At 37.2% G+C, this 18,892-nt stretch overlaps 1 protein-coding gene and 1 long non-coding RNA gene across 3 annotated transcripts in view; one reads left to right on the top strand and one right to left on the bottom strand.

The window, feature by feature from the left end:
• Positions 1-7,589, top strand: part of LOC116759391 — a 66,118-nt gene extending 58,529 nt beyond the window's left edge. For both annotated transcript variants that reach the window (XR_004351431.1, XR_004351430.1), the window contains exon 9: positions 7,392-7,589. This is a non-coding gene — a long non-coding RNA (uncharacterized LOC116759391). The remainder of the gene's footprint in view (positions 1-7,391) is intronic.
• Positions 1-18,892, bottom strand: part of THSD7A (thrombospondin type 1 domain containing 7A) — a 456,679-nt gene that overhangs the window by 16,959 nt on the left and 420,828 nt on the right. The window contains exons 17-23 of the mRNA XM_032643093.1: positions 17,080-17,233; positions 13,881-14,025; positions 12,418-12,533; positions 8,893-9,010; positions 8,228-8,373; positions 7,639-7,813; positions 45-218 (exon numbers count right to left, since the gene is read on the bottom strand). Coding sequence (XP_032498984.1) covers positions 45-218; positions 7,639-7,813; positions 8,228-8,373; positions 8,893-9,010; positions 12,418-12,533; positions 13,881-14,025; positions 17,080-17,233 — 1,028 coding nt within the window. The remainder of the gene's footprint in view (positions 1-44; positions 219-7,638; positions 7,814-8,227; positions 8,374-8,892; positions 9,011-12,417; positions 12,534-13,880; positions 14,026-17,079; positions 17,234-18,892) is intronic.

Genomic DNA, 18,892 nt, shown 5'->3' on the forward strand with positions numbered 1-18,892 from the left:
ACACAAAACTAAAATAAATAGATTTTATGAATAGTAGCACTCACCATCACATGATTTTGTTTCTAACATCTGCTCTGGGCACAGATGTTGATTCTCTAGCTCTTGTATGATCACCGCTCTGGAACGGACCTGTATTCCACCAAAACCTAGGTCCTCACCATTCACACAGGTCAGCTGACACAGGCTCCAGGAAGACCACTCCTTCAAATAACAGTCACCTGCAAAACACAAGTTTGTAGTTTATACCCATACCCATAAAGAATAGCCAGCCAGATAATCATTTTATGTTTAACCCGACTGAGCAATGTTTTTAGGTATGCCAGTCGTTCATGATATTTGTAAGATTTGTATACGTATTTAATATTTGCAAGTTTGTATGTGGTTTTGTAAGTTTGTATTAATAGTGTTATTTTCTGAGTGGATGTTACTGAGTATAGCATATGTGCTGCTTAATGATATCAAAGGTAAACTATGGTTTGAAGGAACTTGTCCATCATGATTTCCCTTCTCTTAAGTGACAACAATACTTTATTAAAACCTGCTACTATCACTCTTGTCATTATCATCATAAAAGGGTTTATTAAGCACTTGGTACTATTAAAAGAAAATCGAAATATACACAGGACTTGTCTTCTAGGCGTTCAAAATTTCAAAGAGCTTGAAGTCCAAGGCTGAGAAAGCTGGTATTTATGCTTGGTTTCTGTTTCTTACCAAATTTGTGGAGGTGAGACAGCTAACCAAGCAGCTGCAGTAGTGGCAATAATGCACACAATTTCCTCTGATCTACATCTTCAGTCAACTTCCTCCCTTTTTTTCAATTATTTATTGAAGAGTAATATACATGCAAAATGATGACACATTACAAATGCACAGATAGCTGAATTTTCACAGCCTGATTAAATACCCACGTAACCAACCTCCAAATCAAGCAACAGAGCATTCTCAGAATCTCAGAAACCCTCCTCATGCTATACATGGAATAGAAGCGTATGTACTTTTTTAATGTCTGGTTTCTTTCACTCATTTATGTCTTGAGAACCATCACGTATTTACGTGGCTCTAACTTGCTCATTTTTAGTGCTGTGCTTTATTTATAAACATACCACTATTTACATTTCGATTCTGCTATGGATGGGCATGGGGAGAGTTGTAAATTTTTCCTATTATGAATACTGCTGCTGTGAACATTTTAGTATGAGTCTTTTGGTGAACTTATATATGCATTTATTTTGGGTATATAACTGGAAAATAGTTACAGTTATATAGGAATTGTTGGGCCGTAGTATATCGTGTTCATCTTCAACCATTTTCAGAACAGGGAAGATTTAATGAAATACACCTTTCTCGTATACTCATTCATTCTTCAGGACTGACTGCTTGGTGATACTGTTCAGAGGATGCAGTACATTTTGATAAACACAAATCCATAAGGGATTCTTATCACTTTAATTATTCCAGCCATATCACATGAATAACTTATATTGCCTTATATTATACTGAAGATATCTAATGTTAGCACAAAGTTACCTAGAGATCTGATTAATGAAAAAACTTTTTGTGCCAGGATTAAGAAATCCTGGAAAGACATGAATTCCTGACTAACAGATACATGTATAATACTCAAGTGGAGTGATCTTTGTACACCTTTACTATAGTGTGTCATTATTACTCTAATGTCATCCTAAAATGAAGAAAATTCTAGTAAATTTTGGAAGTGCTAAGGAAAAAGAAACTAAGAAGAATTTTTAAGTAGTTAAAGAAAGTTTTATAAATATTTATATCCCCTAGGAAATGCTACTTTAGGCTTACTCAGTTTTTAATTATGCAAGAGAAACTATTAAAAATAAGATAGAGAAACTCCTGTCAATATGAATGTAGTGTAACTTCACCTCAGTGACTGCAAACTACATGGAAGTAAAATATACCTTTTTACTAATAGGCTTTATCTCTGTGCTTGTATCACTTGATGTAGTGTATTTTGACCCAAAACTCAATAAATCTTTTAATGGTAGTCTGTGGATTATATAATTATCACTCCAGAATAATCCATGTCAAGCTTCAAAGATTTAATAACAGCAAATAAGTGTGAGGCACTGACTTGTACTAAATATATTTTTATATTTTGACCATATAAAACATTGTAATAATAAAACTACACTCTGCCTACCAAAGATATTAAGTGTCTGAAATGCATTTCCGACTTCAGTATTCTACTCTTTAAAGCTTATAAGCTCACATGCTACTAGCTTTCAAAAGCCATCATTGGAGAAAACGAGCAAGAGAGGAATGAAAATGAATAGATTGTAATTTACAAGAGAAGACCAGCCTCCTCCTGGATTTGTAATTGCTTTAATTAAAATGGCGAATTGCCTGTTCTATGTTACTATGGGATCTTGCGGTTTTTCTTCACATCGTTTACCACAGATTTCTTTTAAATTTTATTTTATATTGGAGTATAGTTGATAAATAATGATGTGTTATAGGAATACAGCAAAGTGATTCAGTTGTACCCATACAAGTATCCATTCTTTTGCAAATTTTCTCATTTAGGTTATTACAGAATATTGAGCCAAGTTCCCTATGCTATACAGTAGGTCCTTGTTGGTTATCTATAGTAGTGTGTACATGTCAATCCCAAACTCCCAATCTGTCCCTCCCTGCCTTTCTCCCTGGTAACCATAAGTTTGTTCTCTAAGTCTGTGTTTCTGTCTTGTAAATAAGTTCATTATTATTTTTTTTAGATTCTGCATGTAAGTGATATTATATTTCTCTTTCTCTGTCTGACTTACTTCACTTAGTATGATAATCTCTAGGTCCATCCATGTTGCTGCAAATGGCATTATTTCATTCTTTTTAATGGCTGAGTAATATTCCATTGTATATATGTACCACATTTTCTTTATCTGTTCCTCTGTCAATGGACATTTAGTTTGCTTCCATGTCTTGGCTATTGTCAACAGCACTGCAATGAACATCAGGTGCATGTATCCTTTTGAACCACAGTTTACTCTGGATATATACCCAAGAGTGGGATTGCTGGGTCATATGGTAGCTCTATTCTTAGTTTTTTTTTTTTTTTTTTTTTTTTTTTTGCGGTATGTGGGCCTTTCACTGCTGTGGCCTCTCCCGTTGCGGAGCACAGGCTCCGGATGCGCAGGCTCAGTGGCCATGGCTCACGGGCCCAGCCGCTCCGCGGTATGTGGGATCTTCCCAGATCAGGGCACGAACCCATGTCCCCTGCATCGGCAGGCGGACTCTTAACCTCTGCGCCACCAGGGAAGCCCTATTCTTAGTTTTTTAAGGAACCTCCATACTATTCTCCATAGTGGTTGTATCAATTTACAATCCCACCAACAGGAAGGTAGGAGGGTTCCCTTTTCTCCACACCCTCTCCAGCATTTATTTTTTGTAGATTTTTTGATGATGGCCATTCTGAGTGGTGTGAGGTGACATCTCACTGTAGTTTTGATTTGCATTTCTGTAATACTTAACAATGTTCAGCATCTTTTCATGTGCCTTCTGCCCATCTGTAGGTCTTCTTTGGAGAAATGTCTATTTAGGTCTTCCACCCATTTTTTGATTCTGTTGTGTGTTTTTTTTGATTTTGAGCTCCACGAGCTGTTTGTAAGTTTTGGAGATTAATCCCTTGTCAGTCACATTGTTTGCAAATATTTTCTCCCATCCTGTGGGTTGTCTTTTCGTTTTGTTGATGGGTTCCTTTGCTGTGCAAAAGCCTCTAAGTTTAATTAGGTCCCATTTGTTTATTTTTGTTTTTATTTCCATTACTCTAGGAGATAGATCGAAAGAGATTTTGCGGTGATTTATGTCAGAGTGTTCTGCTTATGTTTTCCTCTAAGTTTTTTGTATTCTGTCTTACATTTAATTTTCTTACAGAATTAAGAAAATTCTTAATTTTCTTTTTTTTGCAATATCTTTGTCTTGTTTTGGTAACAGGCTGATGGTGGCCTTGTAGAATGAGCTTGGGAGTGTTCCTTCCTCTACAAGATTTTGGAAGAGTTTCAGAAGTGTAGGTTTAACTCTTCTCTAAATGTTTGATAGAATTGGCCTGTGAAGTCATCTGGTCCTGGATTTTTGTTTGTTGGAAGTTTTTTCATCACAGTTTCAATTTCAGTGCTTGCGATTGGTCTGTTCATATTTTCTATTTCTTCCTGGTTCAGTCTTGGGAGATTGTACCTTTCTAAGAATTTGTCCATTTCTTCCAGGTTGTACATTTTATTGACATTAAGTTGCTTGCAGTAGTCTCTTATCCTGTATATTTCTGTGGTGTACATTTAACTTCTTTTTCATTTCTAATTTTATTGATCTGAGTCTTTTCCCTTTTTTTCTTGATGACTCTGGCTAACGGTTTATCAATTTTGTTTATCTTCTCAAAGAACTGGCTTTTAGTTTTATTGATCTTTGCTACTGTTTTCTTTGTTTCTATTTCATTTGTTTCTGCTCTGATCTTTGTGATTTCTTTTCCTCTACTAACTTTGGGTTTGTTCTTCTTTCTCTAGTTGCTTTAGGTGTAAGGTTAGGTTGTTCATTTGAGATTTTTCTTGTTTCCTGAGGTAAGACTGTATTGCTATAAACTTTCCTCTCAGAACTGCTTTTGCTGTGTCCCATAGGTTTTGGATCGTCGTGTTTTTATTGTCATTTGTCTCTAGGTATTTTTTGATTTCTTCTTTGATTTCTTCAGTAATTGATTGGTTATTTAGTAACATACTGTTTAGCCTCCACATGTTTCTGTTTTTTACAGTTTTTTTTTTACTGTAATTGATTTCTAATCTCAGCATGTGGTCGGAAAATTTTCAATTTTCTTAAATTTACCAAGGCTTGATTTGTGACCCAAGATGTGGTCTACCCTGGAGGATGTTCCATGTTCACTTGAGAAGGAAGTGTATTCTGCTGCTTTCGGATGGAATATCCTATAAATATCAATTAAGTCTATCTGGTCTAATGTGTCATTTAAGGCTTGTGTTTCCTTATTAATTTTCTGTCTGGATGATCTGTCCATTGGTGTAAGTGGGGTGTTAAAGTCCCCAAATATTGTTACTGTTGATTTCCCCTTTTATGGCTGTTAGCATTTGCCTTATATATTGAGGTGCTCCTATGTTGGGTGCATAAATATTTACAATTGTTATATCTTCTTCTTGGATTGATCCCTTGATCATTATATAGTGTCCTTCTTTGTCTCTTTTAATAGTCTTCATTTTAAAGTCTATTTTGTCTGATATGAGTATTGCTACTCCAGCTTTCTTTTGATTTCCATTTGCGTGGAATATCTTTTTCCATCCCTTCACTTTCAGTCTGTATGTGTCCCTGGGTCTGAAGTGGTTTGGATTAAATGCTGTGACCAAAAGACATAGACGGACCGAATGGATATAAAAACAAGACCCAAATATATGCTGTCTGTAGAGACCCAGCCATAACAAGAACAAAATAATGCGATTTGCAGCGACATGGACAGACCTAGAGATTCGTCATACTTAGTGAAGTAAGTCAGAGAAAGACGAATATATGATATTGCTTATATGGGGAATCTAAAAAAATGGTACAAATGAACCTATTTACAAAACAGAAATAGTCACAGATACACACTACTACATATAAAATAGATAAGTAATACGAACCTACTGTGTAGCACAGTAACTCTACTCAATGTACTGACCTATATGGGAAAAGAATCTATAAAAGAGTGGATATATGTTTATGTTTAACTGACTCAGTTTGCTGTACAGCAGAAACTAGCAAAACATTGTAAATCAACTATACTCTAATAAAAATTAAAGAGGAAAAAAAGCCAGTATGGCACTGGCACAAAAACAAAAATATTGATCAATGGAATAGGATAGAAAGCCCAGAAATGAACCCACGCACCTATGGTCAACTAATGTATGACAAAGGAGTCAAGGATATACAATGGAGAAAAGACAGTCTCTTCAATAAGTGGTGCTGGGTAAACCAGACAGCTATGTGTAAATGAATAAAATTAGAACATTCTCAAATACCATACACAAAAATAAACTCAGAATGGATTAAATGTAAGACCAGACACTATAAAACGCTTAGAGGAAAACATAGGCAGAACACTCTATGACATAAATCGCAGCAAGATCTTTTTGGATCTACCTCCTAGAGTAATGGAAATAAAAACAAAAATAAACAAATGGGACCTAATGAAACTTAGAAACTTTTGCACAGCAAAGGAAGCCATCAACAAAACGAAAAGACAACCCACAGAATGGGAGAAAATATTTGCAAACAATGTGACTGACAAGGTCATCTCCAAAATATACAAACAGCTCATGCAACTCAATATCAAACAAACAAACGAACACCCCCCCCCCCAAAAAAAAACGACAACAACAACAGAATTAAAGAATGGGCAGAAGATTTAAATAAGACATTTCTCCAAAGAAGACATAAAGGTGACCAAGAAGCACATGAAAAGATGCTCCACATTGCTAATTATTAGAGAAATGAACTTCAAAACCATTCCTGGGCTTATATCCAGAGAAAACCATAATCCGTAAAGATACATGCACCCCAATGTTCATTGCAGCACAAATATCATATGATATCACTATATGTGGAATCTAATGAAGTTAGATACACATGAAGTTATTTATAAAACATTTATAAAACAAACAGACTCACAAACGTCGAAAACAAATTTATGGTTATCAAAGGAAAAAGGTGAGGGGGAGGAATAAATTAGAAGTTTGGGATTAACATATACATAGTACCATATATAAAATAGATAATCAACAAAGACCTGTACAGCACAGGGAACTCTACTTATATTTTTTAATTATATGGGAAAAGAATCTGAAAAAGACCATACACACACACACACACACATCTGAATCACTATGCTGTACACCTGAAACTAACACAATATTGTCAATCAACTAAACTCCAATATAAAATGAAAATTAAAAAGACAGGCAATTCACTTCCAATCTTGTTCTTTTCTAGCCCACCAATACACTGTTGCCCCTATATCTTTCTTAAGGCCATAGGGTCATGCTTGACACTGAGGTTATTTTGACCTTCTATCTACCCTAAAGTCCTCTGCATCAAGCCCAAATTCCTAATCATTAACTTATCACTTCCTGCTATTTATTTCTAAACTACTTGATATACATTTGCTTTCTACATTTTCCTGCTTGTACCTCTGTGTCCAACACTGAATCAGAATTTCTTTCATTCAAAATTTTCTTCCATAATACTATTTTTCTCACTCTTGAATGGTAATTTATCTAGGGGTAGAATTTTAGTTATTATATCTAATAGCTAATATATTTTAGCTAATATATCTAGGGGTAGAATTTTCATATTCTCCCTGTCAAGCATGAGCCTAAGGCCTTAATTTCCATTCTTTGCAGAAGTTAAAACTCGAGCGGGGTGAGTGTCAACAGACGCCACGTAGGAGAACTGCACTTCACCCCCACCTGGCAGTAAGGAGGCAGTGCCCCCCTTCATCCACGCTACAGTGTCTAGCTGTTGGCACAGATATTACTGAATGAGAAGACTGTTGACATCTCTTAACTTAAACTTATACGTGCAACCCCTTATCCACCCTGGTCCTGGTGAGGAATGGCCAAAGTACGAATTCTGTTTTGCTGTTGTTACCTGGGCAAGGCTGGGTGCAGGTTTCCTCAAGAACCACTTTTTTATTACCATCTATAATGGGTTCGATATCAGTACAGAATTCTTCATCCACTACCTTGCTGAAATCATCAGCTGACCCATCACTCACTACACAAGAAATATTCCTTGTTCTGGTCCCTTCGCCACACTGGGCATCCTGAAATGGAGGAAGAAATAATTAGGAACAAAAATAATTCATTAGTTAGCTTATCACTTACAGTCATCTCTGCACCATTGATTTTGATTTATGAGCAGTTAAAGGAGCATCTGAAGCCTTAGGGAAGAAGTCCTATAGGGCAGTAGCTATAAAGCATAGCATGAACAATTTATTTGTTTTCTAGCCAAAGACAGGCAAATAAATTTTCATTAAAATGAATCAGTCTCCAAATGGTTTTAAAATACAGGACAGGGAGTGCTTGTTATCGAAACTAATTAAACAGTTATGAAATGGCAAGGTACCTAAAATCTTTAACAGGAAACATGCTATCTGTAAGCTCTGAAAATATTTCTGAAACCAAGTCTCTCCAGATAAAGAATACACACTTCCATACAACTTTTTGAGATTGGTTACCTGCACTTGGCATGCAGACCACTGGCTGTATTGCCACCGATAACAGGGCTTCACTGGGCAAGGCTTAGACTGTTCCATCAGGGCAGGGCATGGTCTTCCATCACCCTGAAAGGGCTGCGTTACTGTTCTTCTTCGGATCATTTTTCCTTTAAGAGATACAAAGTGGTGCAACCTCAGTGATACACTACAGTTGTGCAAGCATATGTGTATATATATATATGTATGTGTGTATATATATATATATATATATATATATATATTTTTTTTTTTTTTTTGGTGGTATGCGGGCCTCTCACTGCTGTGGCCTCTCCCGCTGCGGAGCCCAGGCTCCAGACGTGCAGGCTCAGCGGCCATGGCTCACAGGCCCAGCCGCTCCGCGGCATGCGGGATCCTCCCGGACCGGGGCACGAACCCGTATCCCCTGCATCGGCAGGCGGACTCCCAACCACCGCGCCACCAGGGAAGCCCAAGCGTATGTCTTACTAGGAGAAGGCGTCAAAGACATTTCTTCCGAAATTAGAGGAACAAGTAAGGCTTAGATGTTTTGAATCAGATACCCTGATTCAACCTTTCTGTAGATTATTTGATATGACTTAAAGCAAGAGGGACATTTTATTTCATATTCCTTGACCATCAGTCTAATGCCAAATAAAGCACAAACAAACCTGTGAGGCCACATGTTTGAGAACACTCTGACCAAGGAGACCAGTCAGAAAGCTGACAGTTCACAGGACATTCCACCGTGCAGGACGTGTTCATCTGCCAGTTCTTCTCCAGGCCGAGCTAAAAGGATAGAGGTAGATCTATTTGTACTGACAGGAAGGCATGACCACAGTGCAGTGTTGATGGAAGGAAGAAGGAAGGGCAAGATTGGAGCGGGGATGAGAGGAGAGGAAGAATAAGCAATATGCATAATAAAATAAAAAGATGTCTGCAGTACAAAGACCCAAACTGTTAAAAATATAGTGGTTCAATCCAGGAGAGTGGGAGCAAAAGGAACAGGATGAATAGAGGAGCCCATTTACTCAATATACTTATATGTTGTTGAATTTTTTATATAAAAAGTGAAAAAAGGAAGATTTAATCTCCAAATTAGTTGAATTTCCCTAAAGGAGGAATAAATAGGTGGAAGCACAAATATTTTCTATTAGTTAAAAAGCAAGAATATCATCACTATACAGATATATAATTGTATTTGGGGGATATTATTTATTTTTACATGTGCATGTCAAACTGAAAAAAGAGCGAGGTTAAAGACCAATTGCCACTCAAAACCAAAAATATAATGTACTAAAATAATATAAAATAGTTTTAAAGTAAGCTACCTCTCTCAAAAGGAGGGGTGGGTCACTAGAATTTTTATTATGAATATTTTATATACATTTATTATGTTTTAAAAAAGATTTTCTCTTCCAGAACTGATCTCAGCAGCTCACTGTGGTGTAATTGTTATTTTGGCATCAGTCTCTCATCAGATAATAATGTTGTGCATTTTACTGCATTAAGTAGCATTACTTATTTAAGTATTCTACGTTTAAGATGAAGGATGAGATTTCAAACTCATCCACTGTATATTCAAACATTTAAAAAGTCAAAGGTACAAAGTGGCATTGAAATAGAAAAAATAAGAGCTTCTTAGGAAAGTGCAATTTTTTAAATTAGTCATCCTTGGGGATTTTCAAGACCTTTTTTATTTCTGCATGAAAGTAAGTTTATAGTGTCTAATTTATAGAGCAGAAAATGGCAAAAGAAAGTTTTCCTGAAATGTTATGTTGCGGTTCAAGTAGAACTCTTGGCTCTAAGTTATGCACTGAGAGAGGATCAGATCGACGATTTATGTACCAGATCCCTCTGTAAACACTCTCGTTATATTCTCCATCAGTAATACTTGACAAAGCTGAGTATTTGGTATGAAAACTTTTACCATATCACTTAATTTAAAATTAAATTAAATCACTTATAATCACTGGAGATTAGAAGTTTTAAGGTGATACAATAAAAATGATGTGTTAAATTTAAGGTACCTAATAGTTTCATGGAGAAAGGTTTTAAATCACAGAATTCAACTACTACTGGCTCATTTATTTTGCTAGAGGGTTAAAAAGGATGTCTGTTTACAGATATTTTGGGTACCCAGTACTAAGACATTTCAACTCTGTACTACTTTTTCTCTTAAATTTGTTGTAGCTACTTTTTCTCCTCTCTCTCTCTCTCTGTCTATCTATCTATCTATCCTATCATCTATCTAATCTATCATTTATCTAAACATATGTTCAGGGATAAACGAATAGGAAAGGAGAAACCAGTTATTAGGTATCTGGTGAATTAATGTCTGAAAAACATCAAAGACAAAAGTGCTATATAAATGCTGGATGGATTTAACCCTAATTTTCCTCTTTGTTGGACAGTAATGCCATCTTTTGGGCTGTTAGAGAAACAGCAAGAGTTAGCTACTGCTGTTACACTCAATTCAAGGTTTGCACATGTATTAGTAGGTAGGCAATCTACTGTTAAAAAAGATAGCCAGCTTTTCTCAGGGCTATTATTTAAGTCTACTGCTTTTTAGGGTGGATAAAATAGGATATGAGTTGTTTAATCCAATTCCTGCAGAGAGTAGTACTGCTCTCCCTGAATACAGGGTTTACTAAAATGTTATGATTTGAATCCCTGTCATCACAATATTCAAACATTATAATATTTGTACATAAAAGTAAAATTATCTAGGCTCCTGGATACTTAAAATTACTTCTCAGGTTTTTACCCACGTTTCACTTAAGAAATAAAAGGCCCTATTTATATCTTTGTCCTGTAGTCATGAGATATTTAAAAACTGGTCTTGTATGATTTGGGTTTAGCTTTCTAAAAGCTCTCAGAGCTATTAATAGTTATCTCATTCTGACCCAGGAGGACACTTACATGTGCATTTGCAAAAAAAGAGACATATTAACCAACTAGAGGTAGACCACAGAAAGCTCTCCAGCCTGTATATAACTATAATAACGTTCATTAATAATAATGTTATTTTTGTAATGATCACATCACTTCGATGTTATTAGTTTCAAAGCCAGACTGATTCAGGTATAAAATTTCTGATGCAATCTAAAGCAGTAATTGACTAAGTTATGTTATAAGATGATAGAGCAATTTATTAACTCAACAATTTGCTTTCAGCACACTTGGGAGCTCTGTTCCCATGGACAGAGATACAGACAGTTAAATTAGGTCCACATGATAATATCAGAGATATCAAATGGATTAAAATATTTCCATCTTGAGTTTTCCCTTAGGAGTTTGAATAATTTACCACAAGCTTATAATAACCCCTGGAATGTGTAGACAGACGTCATGGTCCCAAGTCTACTGAACCCTAATGAGGTTATAAGTTCCTCCTGGGTGTTGCAGGTCTGTGGAGGCTGTTGGTTATCTTGGTTCATGTTTAACCCAGTGGCCTCAGATGCAGGAGGAGTCAAAATCTGTCAGGAATGTGAGTGCCCTTTTGGTCTGGAAACCAGACAAAATAATCAAAACCCAAAGTGTAGCTTCATGAATACTACCGAAGGACAACAACTGTGTTTTCTCGCGTTTCCTAAGGTCATATTAGAAATGATAACATTACTTTCATAAATTGGAGAATTAACAGTTACAATTCTCTGTACCTAAAAGACACTAATGGCAGACTCTATTCCTTTGTTTGAACTTCAAGCTCTCTCTTATCCAGACCTGAGTCTTAGACTCTCACAGCTGGGTATTAGATCCTAATATCAAAATCTGCTACCGAACCACATGCGATCAATGTTTTGCAACAGAGAGAATAAATGATGGCTCTTGGCAGGTGTCCCAGGGAACACAAAACTCATATGAAATTATGAAAGATGATGAGTAGTCTGATTAAGATTTATTGCCTTTATTCACCTTGATTACTTATTGTTCCCCGAGCATTTCTTTCAGAATAGGCTAATTAGCATACCTTTGGGCTCCAAGCAGAACAAAATACAGGAAATTATGTGTAGAAATCAGTAGTGTTGGACAGCGTCTCTTTTCAAGAGAGTGTTCAGCAGCCTCTGAATAGTGCCGAAAACATCTGCTGGCAACGAGCTGCATAAAGCGCTGGTCAGGTCACTTGGCTCAGCATGAATTGAAATTATTAGGGAAGAATTTACTCGCAAAGACATAACAAAGCATCCCCTCACCTCTTCACAATATTTCAGGTTAACCGACTTGCCATCACTTCGAACACAATCCAGCATCCTCGTTTTCATGCCATTTCCACAAACTGCCTTCTCACTCAGCTGGCACGTACTCCAGTCTGGAAGGAAGGGAGCATATCAGAACAGAAGGCTATGCATGAACCGGATTTCAAATGAAACTCGGATGACCTGAATCCCATATTTAATTCACAACTGCTTCCTAAGCCCCGCAATCAATCATCCCACACGCAGAGCGTATGGGCCCCGGCTTTGAACGTATCTGGAGTCAAATGGAAATGCTGGCGTTGCACATCGCTACGGGGACTATTCCCGAGGCAGATGTCTCCCTGACAATCTTGCTAGCTAGCTGTTTGGTGATACTGTAGAAATGGCTGTGGCCTGCAGATCAAATGTCATTTAAAAACTTTTCCTAACGAAAGTAGAAATCTACATTTCTGTTTAAGCAAAATAATCATCATTTTAATGGCTCGTACTTTAGGTAGTTATATCCAAATAAAACTGTCTTTCACTTACTGTCCGTACTGTAAAATGTACGCTTATTTATTTCAAAATCACTTTGGCCATATTTATTCAATTCCCTTTATTATATGTCTTTTGCAAAATAATTCTTTCCAGGGTAACGTAGCATGCCCCAGAGAACTGTGATTTCATTGTGTCATGAAAGGAAACTGAAGAGAAAAACCAAAAGAAGCAAAAAGTCAATCTGACTGCTGTGTGTCACTGTACAGTTTCTGGGGTTTATTTTGGTGTGAAAATTACTTAGGAAAAATTCCAGAGTAAGCTTCAGTGTTGCCCTAAGTCATACAAACCATGAAAGTCTTCTTTCCTAGAGTATATATATACCTTGATGGTATGAGATGAGGGTTTGGGAAAGAAATGGAATTTAGAATAAGCCTTTTTTTTCTAAAAAAAACACTCATCTTATCTTTTTTCACCTACACCTTTGATAATATTTATATCTCTGAAATGTTTATATTCTCTTCACGCACTTCTTGGCAAGCTTAAGATCGCTGATGTCTTTACAGCAGACTAATCATGCCTATGAACTGCCCCCACGGAAAGAATTGTTGTCCCAGTATTCACAGTGATTAAACACATTCTGAAGAAGAAAGACATCTTTCAATAAACTGATACCCATGGGAAGATATACCTTTTATGTGCACCTTCTGAAAGTGGGAGGGTGGCTTAAATAGGAACCCTTAGACTATTCTCCGTCTGCCTTAAGAGCTAATGTTTGTGTGATAATTTCATTCTCTATTTTGATGTTTATGAAAAATAAGGCAGATAAATATTTCTTTCATTTAATACGGAATTATTTCTGGGAGAGTAAGCAGCATGTCCAAAAGGCACGCAGATGGAGTTGAACAATACTTCCGGAAATGCTGCTGAGCTGACAGACGTGGGATTTGACCCTTAACTCTATAAGGAGATGACTGTTCACATACCTGTTACATTATAATCATAGTGGAAGCAGTTTTTGTTCAGGTTACAGGGTTCCTTCTCAACAGCATCAGGGCAGGCTCTTCCTTCATCAGCAGGTTGTCTGATGGGGTCAGCTGACCTTTGCCGGAAACTGCTTTGATTGCAAGGCTGACAAAGAATAATATAACTCCTCAGAAAGGTGAGTACTCAGCCACACAAGAGCTAATGTATTAGGGAGAGCACTGGAGCAAGAGCTAGAACCTTTGGGACACTGGCTAACTTAATCTCATAACGCCTCAGTTTCTTCATTTATAAAATCAAGGTGTTGGATGAGTTTCTGATGTTCCAGCTAGCTCTAAGATGCCGGGAACAGGGAATGTTGTCTGCCATTCCAGTACACAAAGAATGTTGTCTGCTGCCTCAGTTCTACAATGATCAAGGCACCAGCCACTGCAGCTGCTGCAGGTGATGTGCCCTGAGCGAAACAGGATGGAGGAAAAGAGGTAGCATTCTGTGCTTTGGATACTGACCCAAGATAGTTAAGATATGTCTAGGGAATAATTTCAGTAAGCCCAGATTCTTGCATCTTCCTATACCCAGGAAAGCACTAAAGTCATTAACTAGAGATGTCTGTTTTAGTGATTAGCAGTAATCTTTTGATGTCTGACTGTATGTTCTTTCCCAGCAAAAAACTCCTGTTTATCCTGGCTCCTCCTTTACCTTTTCAGAGCAGTTCCTCAGAGCTGTCTAAAAGGTTGTCTCCCAGGCTATAATCCTCAGTAAGATCCCCGAATAAAGCTTAACTCGCAACTTTTAAGCTGTGTGTGTTTCTTCAGTCGACAGTGCTTAAGAGATGTGTCTAACCTGAAAAGATATCTGCACCCCTTTGTTTATTGCAGCACTATTTACAATAGCCAGGATATTGAAAAAACCAAAGTGTCCATCAATGGATGAATGGATAAATAAGTTGTAGTATAATTATACAGTGGAATATTATTCAGCCATAAAAAAATGAGGATTTCTACAATTTGTGACAACATGGCTGGACCCTGAAGGCATTACGCTAAGTGAAATGTCAGAGATAAACAAATGCTGTATGATCTCACTTATATGTGCAATCTAAAAAACAAAAGAAAAAACAAAACTCATAGAAAAAGAGATCAGACTTACAGTTACCAGAAGTGGGGGTAGGAGAGAAGGGAGAAGTGGAGGAAAGTGGTCAAAAGGTACACATTTCCAATTATAAGATAATAAGTAGTAGGGATGTAATGTACAACATGATGACTGTAGCTAACACTGCTGTATGTTATACAGGAAAGCTGTTAAGAGACTAAATCTTAACAGTTCTCATCACAAGCAGAACATTTTTTTCCTTTATTCTTTTCTTCTTTCTTTTCATCATACCTGTTTGAGAAGATGGATGCTACTGAACCTATTGTGGTAATCATTTCACAATATATGTAGATCCAACCATCATGCTATATTCCTTAAACATACAATGATGTCTGTCAATTATTTCTCAGTAAAACTGGGAGAAAAAGAGCCTATGTGTCAAATATTAATAGATACATCACATCATCCATACACAAACACATACATATGGTCATACTAATTATTGTAGATCACTAATACAGAAATTATAGTCTATCTATTTATCTAATATAGTTGACAGGACCTGAAACACGGTTTTAAGGGTGAACTTCAAATAACTAGTTATATACAACCTTTATTTTCCTAATGTGCACACATATATGCACACAAACACAACTTAGCACTAATTAAAAAGACTGGTTGCCATTCTCCTACGCGTACAGTCTTGTTTTGAAAACATTTGGTTACTAAGATCAGAAACAGTAACTTAAAATATGATGCTGTGGAATTAAATAGAATAGAAAATCATTTGCATATGCTTGTGAAACAGCTGATTCTACTGTTGTGGCCTCTCCCGTTGCGGAGCACAGGCTCCGGACGCGCAGGCTCAGCGGCCATGGCTCACGGGCCCAGCCGCTCTTGGCATGTGGGATCCTCCCGGACCGGGGCACGAGCCCTTGTTCCCTGCATCGGCAGGCGGACTCTCAACCACTGCGCCACCAGGGAAGCCCGAAACAGGTGATTCTTAATTGCAATTTAACCTGCATCCAAGTCAACTGCCAGCCCTGTTTTGCTCCTGCTCTATCAGTTGGCTGCTAATCAGCATCTTTAATAATGTTAACACTGAAACAGAAAATTAATTTCTCCTTGAAAACATGTATCTGTCCCATATTATATTTCAGCAAATTAATTCCACATTAGATGTATCTTTTCCATGATTTGATGCCATTCTGAAGTGTGCAGCTTTACAAAGATGCACAAGGGTAAGCCAGATTTCCCACATCATCAGCCAGTTCTGTTTCAAGTGACTCTCCTCCCAGGGTCCCATGGAAGAGGCCCTACGGGCTGCTGAAATCTAGAAGCTTTGTGTGATTGGAAACTCTCAGCTGGCTTTCCAGGCCCAAAGAGACTCAAGAGTCAGTGTGTGGAAAGAGATTCACTGATGCACAGCTTTCTTCTTTCTACTCCCTTTCTTACCAGGATCTTTTGCGTTTTAGTGTCAATACTCCTTCTGCCATACCCCTACCGTGTGAAAGATTATGCCTACAATTTTAAAGGGATTGGGCAAAAAGCAAGGGATGATAATAACCTGACACCATTAAAGTATTTTTACTAGATTTTCATTCTTTTTCCCTTTACCTGGAGGGAATCATTATCACCACTGCAGTTTTTAACATGCTGTGGATTCATAAGCAAATGTAAAGGCATTTTGGGACTTCCCTGGTGGTGCAGTGGTTAAGAATACGCCTGCCAATGCAGGGGACACAGGTTCAATCCCTGGTCTGGTAAGATCCCACATGCCGCGGAGTGTCTAAGCCCTTGTGCCACAACTATTGAGCCTGCGCTCTAGATCCCACGAGCCACAACTATTGAAGCCTGTGCTGGGTTTAGAAGGACGGTGGAGGAGCATAAAGCTTGCAAGAGGTTGAGCTGTTTCAGTGGGAGTCCAAACATTGCTGATTTTAAATGGCACAGTCATAAGAATGAAGTAGCCAAAAATATGCCTTGCTTTGGTAACTAATTTAGTAACTAATTTAGTAACCAAGCTATTATTTTCTTAATAATATTCTTAAAGCTTTAGTGGTAAGGAATTAAGCAAATTCTACATTAATAAATGGTTAATTGTCTCACCAAAGTGCATCGGGTCCACGGACCCCATTCAGTTATCACACAATCCTCGGGACATGGTAATTTGCATTCTCTAGAGCCCAGAGGCATCTCTTCTGGGTCACAGAGGTAATCCTCTACATGGTCAGAAGGGCCGTCCGCTGTGTTCTGCGTGCATCTAGAAGAAAACATACCTATCAGTGAAGGAACTGGGACAACTGAACAATGGCCAACCCGTAAGGTACAGGGTTTTTCATAAGACATCACCATGGAGGTGGGGGATGGGAAGCTTTGCATTTAATGAATAAAATTCTCCAAACATAAAGACGTAAAAGGATCTCTGCCTCCCATACCTAGTTGTATAGCTAATGATTTAAAAATCTATGCTTGCATGTATCATAATCTTTTAGAGTTATAGCCACTGTGTATACACTCTGTGTACCTAAACTACGTGTCTTCCTCTTAAAGGAGAGGGTCATTTACACCCATATATGATGCAGAAACGAATGAGTTCACCAAAGATATTCATAGATGGGTTACAATTTTGGAATATAATGCATGTTTTTCTTCTGAGGAAAATGGTGAATTCCATGGAGAAGGCAGATTCATATATGATGGAAGACACGGCACACTGAAATCTCCTAGGGAGAGATTTCAGTAAGTGGTTTTGAGAAAGTAACTGATGGCATTTATCAAGTTGTTTTGTCATTTCAAAAGTAATTTTCACTTCCCATCTGCTGATAACCTTAAAAGAAAGGCAGAAGTGAAGAGACAATCATAAGAATAATAGCACAAATTCTCTAAACGTGGTTGTTGGGATCTTCCTATATCTTGACCTTTTTTATTGTTAGTTTTCCTTTCAACAGAACAAATTCAAACATTTTATTACATTTCATTCTATTGTAAGCAGTCATAAAGGGCTCCTTAGTCATCTCTTGGGAATCTAATTAATGTGGCTAGTACCAGACTTAACTTTTACTGTAGTTAATAATCTCTCAAGGCACTTTTCGAATAGAAGAGAAAAACTTTATCCCTCATTTGTAACTCAGAGAAGGTCAACCAAATTAATAGGTTTGGGAAGAGAACTGCATTGCAGGAGATGAAAAGGAAGGCTTGAGCTCTTAAGCCTCTCAAACCCACTGCAATGTTTTAAACTGTTGGTTGCATTACATTACCAATTATATCTGGAATGTCAACTTTTCTCAGGGATTTACAATCAGTAGGGACATTGCATCTTCACAAATCTCCCCTGCAGAATCACGTTTCTATACAGCGCTGCTAATTTTAAGAGAAATGTGGTTTTCCTGTGGAACGCATTCAAAGACTGGAAAACTAAGCTGTTGGTTATGTCTTAACTGGGTTTGTAAGCTGGAAAAATCACCACACAAATACCCACCTCTGCATTTTTTGGATATTGAATAAATATATAAAAGGTAATCACAAAAATATGCAAATGTAGACAGATTTATATAGTTTCATTGTTGAAGGAAAAAAATAAATTATAAATTTCTCTGGGAGAGTTTTAGTTTCCCAGGAAAAAAGTTCTAGCTTCAGTGGCATTTAAAAAATGTTCTGTTGACAGCAGCTATGAGAGGACGGAGCAGACGGGACAGTTCAATCTCCAAAGTTGGATTTGCTAAGAAAAGATTACATTAATGTGAGGCCCTGACATGATGAACAAGGATTAACTTGCAAAATTACCTATTGATTCAAAGTTAAGGACAGATGTTCAATACTCTATTAAGTAGTTATGTGCATAAAACTTTGTTTTCAAAGGTATTTCTTTTCCTTCGATTTTTACTATACAGGTAATAGATTCATTTTAGGAAAATCACAA

The sequence above is a fragment of the Phocoena sinus genome, chromosome 9 (genome assembly GCF_008692025.1).
Source record: "Phocoena sinus isolate mPhoSin1 chromosome 9, mPhoSin1.pri, whole genome shotgun sequence".
Lineage (NCBI taxonomy): Eukaryota > Metazoa > Chordata > Mammalia > Artiodactyla > Phocoenidae > Phocoena > Phocoena sinus.